General features: G+C 37.5%; 1 protein-coding gene across 3 annotated transcripts; it reads right to left on the bottom strand.

The window, feature by feature from the left end:
- Nucleotides 1-7,864: 7,864 nt before the first annotated feature.
- rhebl1 (Ras homolog, mTORC1 binding like 1) lies at nucleotides 7,865-11,709 on the bottom strand. 3 transcript variants are annotated; one of them, XM_034533346.1, is made up of 8 exons: nucleotides 11,291-11,709; nucleotides 10,304-10,375; nucleotides 10,128-10,195; nucleotides 9,618-9,700; nucleotides 9,356-9,412; nucleotides 9,198-9,245; nucleotides 8,896-8,977; nucleotides 7,865-8,795 (listed from the first exon to the last, which is right to left on the bottom strand). In XM_034533346.1, the coding sequence occupies exons 1-8, from the start codon at nucleotides 11,340-11,342 to the stop codon at nucleotides 8,703-8,705; spliced, it is 555 nt and encodes a 184-aa protein (XP_034389237.1). In that variant the 5' UTR covers nucleotides 11,343-11,709; the 3' UTR covers nucleotides 7,865-8,702. The 3 variants fall into 3 exon arrangements, with proteins under 3 accessions (XP_034389237.1, XP_034389239.1, XP_034389238.1); XM_034533348.1 differs by lacking the exon at nucleotides 10,304-10,375; XM_034533347.1 differs by lacking the exon at nucleotides 9,356-9,412.
- Nucleotides 11,710-11,757: the final 48 nt, after the last annotated feature.

An 11,757-nucleotide genomic window follows, 5' to 3' on the forward strand; every position in this document is an offset into this window, starting at 1 on the left:
ATTGAGCATCCTAATTTATTCTGAAATATACTTATTTTCTCGTTGCACACAATTTAACATACATTTAATTTGTGGCATCTTTTAAAGGTTGATCTTTGGATTTTGTAACATGTGTGTATACTTCTGGTGCCATCTTCAGGCCAAACTTCAAGAATTTATTTTATTTGTGTTGCCTTGTGTTGGCTAAGAATAGCAATGTTTTTTTCTCTATTTAAGTGCTCTGTATCACGCTTCACCTCTCTGACGCGTTTACAACCTGTCCAACGTGTTCATCTTCTCAGAATTCGTGAATATGTGGGGGCGCTTTAAACCTGGATTGATTCCAAAAAAATATCTGTTCTTTCTCTACAAAGTCATCCAGATGACTCAGTGTACATCCATCCATCCATCCATTTTCAATACCGCTTATCCTCATTAGGGTCGCAGGGGCGCTGGAGCCTATCCCAGCTGACATAGGACAGGCCGCCAGGACAGGCCGCCAGGACAGGCCGCCAGGACAGGCCGCCAGGACAGGCCGCCAGGACAGGCCGCCAGGACAGGCCGCCAGGACAGGCCGCCAGGACAGGCCGCCAGGACAGGCCGCCAGGACAGGCCGCCAGTCCATCGAGGGCACATGTAGGGACATACAACCATTCACTCTCACATTCACACCTATGGGCAATTTAGAGATCAATTAACCTGCAGCATGTCTTTGGACTGTGGGAGGAAGCCGGAGAGCCCGGAGAGAACCCACGCTGCCACGGGGAGAACATGCAAACTCCACACAGAAGGACCGCTCCGACCGGGAATCGAACCCGCGGCCCTCTTGCTGTGAGGCGACAGTGCTAGCCACTACACCACCGTGCAACCGACTCAGTGTACAGGAAGAGGAAAATGAAATGAAAATGAAAAGCCTGTGTGACCGTCGCGCGGTGTATCGCATCTTTAGTCCTTGGGGCCAAGTGGTTGCCTTTTCTCCATTCGCATCTGTTTGAGCTGAAATGACAACTGACCGATGTGTATGTGACCACAACAATGTGATTGGCTTACAAAAACTGTGCAGAATCTGATTGGGGGGGGGGGGGGGGGGCGTGCAGTTTAAATGAACCAATCACCTGATGGAGTAATCGCTGGGAGAATTTGTGTAACAGTTCAGCTCCACACCTTCCTTCTCTTAGTAGTTGTTTTCATCCTGTCTGCCTGTTTTACTAACTCTGCTTCACACCTGATCATCTCTCATTCCCTCCACCTGGTCCTCATGCCCGTCTCACCTGCAAAACGGTAGTATACTTAATAGCTTTCTGAAGATATTCTTTTAAATACATGTATCTTTAGATGAGTTAACCTTATTTACTACAGGAATATTAATACAAACAGAGTGCAGAGTAAACAGAGTAAAGCCAAATCGTTTTGCTTCTGTCATGATGGTGCAACACGCTGCTTCAATATGCTTCGTCAATGGTGCTGAAACTAATGCAGTGTTTCATTTTGTCTCTGTCTGTGGTGCTGAAACACTCACCAAACAAAAGAAACACGTTTTTAAAAGCCTATAAAATCAATATTTTAGCCTTCTCAAAAAGTAATTTAAACTTAAATCTCATCAACATATTTCATTTAAATACCCATGGCTCTTTTGGGGTTATATGGGTTTTTCACATTTTTCAGACTTAAGAATGAGGCAATGCAGCCGCATTGCTATGCCTGTTGTCTGTAGATCTAAATAAACTCGAAAAACAAAACATTCAGCATCCAAACTTTGACAATAAGAGAGAAATATACATGAAAAAAAATATTTTCATGTATATTTACTTTGGCAATTTATCTGCGCCAAATGGTTGTAATAGTTTCTGTCATTTTGTCAGTTCAACATCTTTCATCCCAAACACACAAGTCAACATTCACACACAAACTATACACCCCAGTCTAATGTTAATGAAAGAGAACGATAATTAAACACTAGAATATTAAAACTTATTATTTTTTGGTGAATTGACATTCTTCCACAAACAATAATGCCCTCTAAAGTGTTGCTTCACGTCACATGCATTTCTATCTCAGTGCTTTCAGGATTTTTTGTTCTGGGACAAAATCGTTTGTTTATCATAAACTACCTCAAAGACAATGGTGATGAGGTTGGAATCGAGACGAAACTTACGAAAGTGACTCTCTGTCTGTGATAGATCAAACATAATAAAAAAAAGAAAAAGTCAAAATATAAATACTTGCACAAACAGTCTTTTAAGCTGCATTACAAGAACAACACATTCTATGTACTTTTAATTGAAGATTTTGATTGTGAGTGCTCTTGTGCTTCTTTTAGCATGACTGTGTGTGTGTGTCATCTTGTATGCTTGTGTTCAGAATAGTTCAGAATAAAGGCAGAATGACACAGCTGTCTTAATTGGTATGTTTGCACACACACTCACACATACATACACCATGCACACTAACTGGTGATGATTGCAGGATCTAACAATGAAATTAGGGAGAGGTACCTATATTATATCCAGTTGAACCCAGTGTAAACAGATATGTGTGTGTGTGTGTGTGTGTGTGTGTGTGTGTGTGTGTGTGTGTGTGTGTGTGTGTGTGTGTGTATGGGTTTCTGCATATATTGTATATCTGCATGATGGTTTTCATGCACAATATTGATGAATATTTCATTTGTCATTTTTCTGATGAATCTTTCTTGTGTTCTTTTTTATAGCTACAGTATATGTAGCTATAATATGTATTTATTAATTGATTTAAGGGGTTAATGGAAAGATAATGACTTGAACTATATATCTGACTGACTGATATATGTAAGTATTCAGGACATTTCTGATCACATAAAAGTAAAAAGTAAAAACTGAACTTTCAAATTTCTAGGTGGTATAAAGATCAGGACGTCTCTGACTCCACTAAAAACATTTTTTTTGCTGTACCATTCCAAAGGATGACTGATTCATATATGTTGAAGACATCTCAGTCTACACATATATGAAAAATAAAACCATTTTACTGTACCAATTAGGAGATTTTATAAAGTCCTACATCATTTACGAGAAATCTGTAATTTCTGAATATTTGAGCTGTTAATAATTTTAAAAGATGACTAATGCACATGTGTTCAGGACATCTCTGACAACACCCATAATGGAAATCAGACATGTTTACTGTACCAAGTAATAGATTCTTCAAAGTTAGAGTCCTACATTTGTACAGGAAACCAGTAATTTCTGAATATTTGAGTTGCTGTAAACATACTTTTCTCAATAATTTCAGACAATGTCTGATGCATGTGTTCAGACAAGATAGCTCTGATTATAATCATTGAGGAAATCAGACATTATTACTGTACCATTTAAGAGTTCTTCAAAAATAAAAAGTCCTACATTTTTACGATGATTAAGCTCATTTCTCAATATTTGAGATGATATTAAAAAAAAATTTCATTATTCCACCCAATGACTAATGCATATATGTTAAAGACATCTATGTCTACCCATATACACAAAATGAAACAATTTTACTGTACCAATTACGTATACAACAACGCAACATCTATGCCCTGCAACAAAAGGCCAGACAAGAAGAGAAAGAAAACGGACCGGGCACACTGGTCTAAGATACCCTATATTGTAACATAAGGTTATAATGATGTGTGGCTTGCTATCTATGTAAGATAGTCATCTGAGATTAATTTGAATTTGATTTAGTGCACACAAGAGGCATTACTGTAATAACTAGGCTACACAGTTTCCAACATAACCACACACACTCCTACTCTTTACACACTGGCCAATCCCAACCAAAAACAGGATCTAAGCTAATTTGGTCTTGTTGGTAGATGTGAAAAACATTAATTTATTTATTTGTGTGTTTAAAAAAAAATCTTTGCATACTTACCCTCGCTGTGCTGGCATCTTGAATGAAGGAGCACTGATGGACCAATGCCCCAAAGTTCAAGGCAAGTCTCACTGTGACAAAGTTAAACACCCGAAAAGGAAAAAAACAACAGACGTTGCAAATGTTGCAAAAGTTATAGCAGGCAGCCGAAGAGTATGCTAAGGGAGAGCACAGAGTAATAATGAAGAAGAAAATGCAGACATGCACATTTCAAAGTTTGATCCAATTGAAGCGATTACATTTTTTTATGTTTGTTTAAATCTTTTATATCTTATATTTTTATCTGAACGTTTATATATCACTCACTGTCTGAAATGAGGTGTGTGAATGTTATTAGATTTTTATAGCACCTCGAAAACATTGAAAAATATTCGACTTTTACTTGGAAACATTTCTTAATTGGTCAAGTAACAAACTCCGATTTTCAATATGGGCGGAGACAGTGATGTCCTGAACACAAGTGCACCCTTTACAGCAACCTCAAATATTCAGAGATTACCAATTTCTGGTTAAAAATGTAGGACTTTTACTTTGTAAAATCTCCTGATTGGTACAGTAATTGTTTAATTTTCTGTATATGTGTAGACAGAGATGTCTTTAACATACTGTATGTTATGTGCAGCTGCAGGACACTGGACCCAAACGCTGTCAACACTGGAAAAGGCAACTTTATTGCTCCACAGGATTCAACAGAATTCAAAACAAACAAAACAGGCTCACACACATGATCTTCAATGATCTAGACAAGACGAACCGACAAAGGGGAATGACACGAACAGGACTTAAATACAGAGGGCTGATGCAGGTGATTGGACACAGGAGGAAACAATCAGGGACAGGGCTCTGTTATGTGCGCAGCTGCAGGACACTGGACCCAAACGCCGTCAACACTGGAAAAGGCAACTTTATTGCTCAACAGGATTCAAAACAAACAAAACAGGCTCACAAACATGATCTTCAGCGATCAACACAAGACGAACCGACAAAGGGAAATGACATGAACAGGACTTAAATACAGAGGGCTGGTGCAGGTGATTGGACACAGGAGGAAACAATCAGGGACAGGGCAGACAATCACAGGGACAGGAAGTGCAGAGAAACAGAGGACACGAGAGACAAGGACTTCAAAATAAAACAGGAAACACGACACAACACTACAGATCCTGACACTGTATATGCATTGCTCATTGGGTGGAATTATGAGAAATATTTGTATATCATCTCAAATATTGAGAAATTAGCATTTTGATCGTAAAAATGTAGCACTTTTACCTTGAGAAATCTCTTAATTAGAACAGTAATTTGAGATGATTAGAGTCAGAGAAATCCTGAGAAAATATGCATCAGCCATTGTTCAAATATATTTCATATCCAATATTCAGTTATTAGATATTTCAGTACAAATATAGGACTTTTACTTTGATATGCATCAGTGATTGCCTGGAATTATTGAGAAAAGTATTTGTATAGAACTTTTAATATTCAGAAATTAGCTTTTTGAAGTACAAAGGTAGGACTTTTATTTTGGAAAGTCTCCTAATTGCTTGATTGTCAGTATGGGTGGAGTCCGAGACGTCCTGACACATGTGTATAAAAGTGTGTTTACAGCTCCTCAATTATTCAGAAATGACCAGTTTAACGTTACGAATGTAGGACTTTCACTTTGAAGAATCTCTTACATGGTACAGTAAAATTGTTTCATTTTCTGTATATGTGTAGACAGAGATGTCTTCAACATATATGCATTAGTCATTGGGTGGAATTATTGAGAGAAATATTTGTATATCATTACAAATATTCAGAAATTATTTCATTCATTTTTGATTTTCACTATAATTAGTCAGAGACATCCTGAAAATATATGCCTCAGCCATTGTGGAATTATTAAGTTATCTATTGTTATAGTAAAATCTCTGAATTGGTACAGTTAAGATGTTTGGATGTGGTCAGAAGTGTTCTGAACACATACATAGTCAGTCATTCAGATCTTAAATGTATTATCTTTCCATTAACCCTCAAATCAAAGAATAAAAATATGAATTTCATATATTTAATCTAATTTCCATTCAAGTATACGATTTGTCGACATCTTATTTTGAAAACCGGATGTTATGTCACGTGGATCTTTCCACTAAGTTCGCAAAAACCCTCGCTCGCTCCCGATCTGTTTTGAACGTGTTTACCATGAATGTCAGTATATAGGTGGACAAAAAAGTTAGTGTGGTGATTTGATCACAGACATCCGCGTGTCTGCTGAGTTGACCGCAGTCATACACTGCAGAAACTGAATCATTACAGATTAAGACTGTGTTTGGTTTGTTTTCTTCAACTCAGTCTATAGCCATCAGGATGACGCACAGCTCAACAGTGAATACATGTAATTTGAGGTCTGAGGTCAGTCGTTAGTCATACGCAGTACATGAGTCGTTAGCATTACGACCGCACCGAACAATATTTGTCTTCTTTGCGTTTTTGGTGGATTATATTTCTACTTTAAATGTATACCGCCACCTACCGTGACAGGATCATGTCAGGATATTGTTCTTTAGTCAGTAATAAAATAAAATAAAAGATTTCCAAAATATTCTGTTAAATAATCTGGTGTTTATTCAGAAATGTATCACCCCTCTGAGTTCCCCACCTCGTATCTCCATTTGTTCCAATATTTAGTATCTCTCACCCATTGTGGCAATTTACTCTTTCTTCATGTTACTTTTATTATTATTAGCATTTGTTTTATTTAAAAGCAGTGTGTCTAGCATTTCCAGATATATGACAACACGCATACTTGTGAATGTACTTTTCCGGAGTTTAAAAGTCTCTGACTAACTGATTTTTAATTTAATAACAACTGCATAATATAAAATTAACTTAGCTGTATTGATCATTCATCTGTCATTATATTCCCTAAATGAATTAGAAATTGTGGGATGTAAACTCTTGCTCCTACATGATAATTTTGATCTTTTGAGAAATCAGTAAATGTCTGTAAGCAATTATAACAATTATTCCTTATCTGGTTCGCGCCATGTTTAATGTCTTAAGTCAACCATCGAATAACCCCCTTATTATGATGCTGTCTATGCCTGTACCTCTATACGTTAATAAAGCGTGGAAGCCATGGGAAGTTATTGAAGTACATCAGCCTATATGCAAAATTATACTGTGGCTGACCTTACTTTGTGTTCATTTTAGCTGTCTGAATAACGTAGACCAAATCAGCACATCAAATGAGTAACAGATTTATTTATATACAAAACTGTTTACAGCAAGATTTCTGAATTAACATCGACCCACGCGGGCATATTGGTGTTCAGGTGCACATCACCTGCACCATGGTATCAAGTGAACAGAAGGAGAAGAAGAAAAAACAACAACCTGTAAGAGCACCTCGAGTCATGAAGGGAAGCAGATGCGGAAGTTTGAGGAACTTTAAGGCACCAGACACAGCATCACCAGCTTCTGTTCAACCATCATCAATCAATCAACTACTTACTCAGCAAAGTATTGTGATAAAAAGTTACAATTACCCACTACAGGTACAACATGAGGATTCTGAGGGGAAATCCACATTGTGTCACGTCTTTGTAAGGCTACAGGATCTAAGGAAAACAAGTCATGAAGGACCTCAAGCTTCTGACAGTGATCATGAAGTCCACAATGTGCGTTAAATGGACTGACTGCCATCCTGGCTTGGTTCTATCAAGCCTGCATAAACCATCACATTAAAGATTACTAATCTAACTCTGTATCCAGCCACTTAAATGATCTTGGGCAGTGTTAAAATGCATTTTGTTTAAATTGCAACTCAACAATGTTCATATTTATAAACACACTTTTAAGAATATACTCAGGATATTGAAGGAAGAGCAAACCTGCACCACTCAAATTATAACCAATAGTAGCAAACCTTTTTCTAAGATTCTATTTTTATTGTATAAAAAGGCCATAACTGGTAAATATCAAAGATCTATTTCAATCTATACTAAATTTCTCTGAGGGTTGTCCAAAAGATAACATATTTAATACAGTCAATAAGAAGAAACTTAACTGTAGAAACAGAGGATTAGTCTAATCTGCTTAGCAGAAGAGCTTAAAATGTGAGTTGTTAGATTTACAAATAGATTCCGCCATCATGAAGACGCAGTTCAAAAATTCATTGGTGAAAGGTACCCGAAGAGAAGTTAATAAAAATTACAGTGAGAAGAACTGTGACACCAGTGAAATGTCTTCTGTGAAATCTCATTCCAGGGTATTCAAGGAAATCCACCATTTGTGAGAGATACTGACAATTTAACACCACATTTAAAGCAATGTGAACTTTGACTCTCCATCACTGTTGAAATAATACAAGTCCTTAATAAGATTAACCAGCTCAACATGTACATTACCTCAACTGCTCAAAGAGTTATGAGAGTCAAGCCAATGATGTCTCTAACATCCAATTTACTAGTTATTACCATAATATGTTCACAAAAAAAAAAAAAAAAATGTTTGGCAATAATATTATGTTTTCAGAGCAGTTGGTTGAAAAGTCAAGATGTGGCCAAGTTATAGATAACGTTTCAATATTTAAAGATAGTGTTCACCAACTGTGCTTCTTTGTCTAGAACAAAGATGAATCTTGCTTTTATAAACTTCTGGCCTTTGGTTACAATTAATGGGATAGTTTATCAACTGGCTGGGCAGTTGACTTGCTATGCAAATCAATAAGATATCACATTTGAGCAGAAAAGTTCCACTGCGGTGTTGGTGAGATCACGATTGGCAAGCTGGTGAAGTTGTGGCTCTCGTCTTCAGCAAATGAGCTTTCTGATGTCCTGGACACACATTTACATCAGAGCACACTTCTTCTCCTCTGGGGGTGCATTTCCATCAGCTTTCTCCATCTCCAAAATGATCCGCTTGAAAAGCTCCACAGCAGTCTGCGTTTCAAAAACATCGTCATCAGAGTGTGAATCTGTGTTAGAATGAGTATGGGGACTGAATGGATGAGTTGGTATCCAATGAGATATCCATCAATACCTCATTCTCCTTGGCTGAGGACTCCATGAATGCAGCACCCCAGGAATCAGCAAGTTTCTTTCCCTCCTCTGGCTTGATAACCCTGGAAAAAATAAATAAAACGAAACTTCATTTTCAGAAAACACGGTTTCTATTATATTTGGCTATACAGGCAATACACATTGTTGGTTTGGACACTAAGAAAAACACAAAATATCACTAGACTTATCATTTACACACTCAAAATGAGTTTAATGTTGTATTATTTTTAATCGGACAGCAACATAATGTGGTTTATATTCAATGTAAATGGTCTTGATTACCTTTCCATGTGGAGATCTTTTTTGTTCCCAACAAGAACAGTTGGGACCCTAAAAATAAAAATGAAAGAATGGTTGTATAAAAACAAAATCATTTGCAAAAAACACCAAAAGGACAGAATCTAGGAAGCATTGTATTTGAAGGATCCAACTAAACTTACTGAATCTTTCCAACCATGTCTAGCAGCTTGTCATGTAGAATCTGCACAACTTCAAAACTGAACAAAGACAGACACTGCTGTGAGATGAGTAGTCATTATGTAATTATAACATGCATGTTACTAACTATTGAAATACACTGATAGTCCAAAGAACCCCTTACTTTGAAATATTGTGTTTGAGCAATGGGCCAACAGGCACACAACGAGTGTTTGAAGACTTTTTAACAGGGTATTCATACACATGTCAAAATACAGCCATTACCTCTTATTGGAAGTCACTGAATAGACAAGGACATAACCATGGATGTCCATGGAGTGGGATTGGTGAAAGATTGAGTACTCATCCTACAGACAGAGGGGAGACATCTTATTGGGTATGACTATTACTAAACACAACACATAATTAAATGGAGTCAGACATATAATTATACCGCCTCTAGAATAAGCACTTTCAATTCAAATAGATGACTTGTCACTCATATCAAGAGTGCACGCCATTATTCCAGCCAAAGTTAGCACAGTCACAGCTAAGTAATATGGACGGTGAGGCATGGTAGATAACGCTGACACAAATAACTGTCTGACTAACGCTAAATTGGACACTCAAGCGTCTCTATGACATCTTGTTTAACGCTAACTAAACAAACCAATGATTTTACCCAAGGTTAAATATTAGGAGTTAACAGATCAGTTCAAATTAGATCACGTGTTGATTTAAAACCAAGAGTTTAGTGATTGTATCAGGTACGGTGGTAGTAAATGAACAACTTACTTGTCCAGCTGTATCAACCAGTTGAAGATTGAAGTCTTGACCATTCACATTGACCAGTTTGTTAAAGGCTGGGGAGAGTGATGAACTAGTTTTACAAAACATTTCTTTACATCAAGCGAAAACCAGTGTTGACTTTTGTTGCTGCAGTATCTTATAAACAATCTAATCAAACATACTGTTTTCGATGGTGGGGTCATAGGAGTCAACAAACTGTCCTTCCACAAACTGTATTGTAAGAGATGACTTTCCTGTCCAGGAAAAAGAAACGCAACATAGTTGTTTCACTACCATTTGGTAATACTTTTTTTTTTTTTTTATAACAATCCTCTACATAACACACATTCACTCGGTCAGCATAGTTGCTTATTAATGAAAACATACACAGGTCAAAACACTTTCCATGATCAGTTACATAGGAAACATCAAAGTGGGTGACTGATTCAATTATGTGAGGTGATCAGGCATTTCAGCTATGGTAAATGTTTCGATCTTACTCATGCACATACTAGCAGTGCTGTAGTATTTGGATAGGGTCACACACACACACACACACAATAAACATCTGTGATCATCTGAGCATCTATGGGGCCACATACTCCCTCAAAGTGATCAAAATGTGTGTCCTTAAAATGCTCCAGAGGCATGGTAAAGGGAATGATTACAATCAGCGTAAAATGTGTGATAAGTAGAATAAAACCAGAATGGCAATACAAACACATTTAATACAGTTAACACTCAATGTGAGTGCTGACATAATTTGGCGTAACAACGGCAACGTAAGGACATTTTAGAACATCGACATATTGGTGGGAGATCGAATATGGTTACAAGCTTTTGTTAAAACATACTGGACTATAAGTTTCGACCCACACCGATGGGCTCTAAAGCAGGACGCCACCGCTCAATGCGTTTTCACAGAACACGTTACGTTACTAACTTAACGACAGTAACAGATGGCTAAAGCTACACACCACAATAGTTGACGTAAGTGTAATGTAGTAATCAGCTGCTCATCAAACACACGTGGCAGAAAAGAACATGAACACAGGTGATACAGAGTTACTGGTGAGTCGGAGAGACCGAAGAGGAAAACAAAGCCAGGACGTTAGCCCGTGAGCTAGCTGACCAACATTAGCTGTGCACGAGCTCGTGTGTTTACTCACCTACAGATCTGTAACCTATCACAGCAATCTTTCGATGTTTCGGTTGAGGCATGTTGGTGAATGTTGTATTCAAAATGTGTTAATATTTAGGTACGCCGCCTACTTTTACTATCTAAGCAAACTTTTATCGCCACATTCGTCTCACATCACGTGACAACAACAAACTTTTCAGAGCTGCCGCTCGAGCTCTCTGCTGGGCCTCGAGCTGGAAGTTCAGAGTTTAAGTACAACAAGTACAACTTGTACTTATCTCCAAAAAATATATATTTCTGTATTTGCTATTGTAAAGGATATCGATCGATAGATTGAAATTATGAAATTGACGTTCCAGCTGAAATTGGAAAGGAAAATAAACCGCTCGCTCAACGCGCTTACGATTTGCAAGTCAAACTGACGGAAACTGTCATTGTGTAAGCACACCGTCGTAAAACCAGGGAATACGTCATAACTGACATGGGCGTGCATTA

This window comes from Cyclopterus lumpus, chromosome 5 (assembly GCF_009769545.1).
Source record: "Cyclopterus lumpus isolate fCycLum1 chromosome 5, fCycLum1.pri, whole genome shotgun sequence".
NCBI classification, from domain to species: domain Eukaryota; kingdom Metazoa; phylum Chordata; class Actinopteri; order Perciformes; family Cyclopteridae; genus Cyclopterus; species Cyclopterus lumpus.

Bases quoted from the DNA above. Each gene is read 5' to 3' on its own strand.
- rhebl1 (XM_034533346.1), bottom strand. From the start codon at position 11,342: ATGCCTCAACCGAAACATCGAAAGATTGCTGTGATAGGTTACAGATCT. The intron at 10,376-11,290 runs GTGAGTAAACAC...TTTCCTGGACAG, and splicing joins GATAGGTTACAGATCTGTAG to GAAAGTCATCTCTTACAATA. The intron at 8,796-8,895 runs GTATTGATGGAT...TTTGAAACGCAG, and splicing joins CCTCAGCCAAGGAGAATGAG to ACTGCTGTGGAGCTTTTCAA.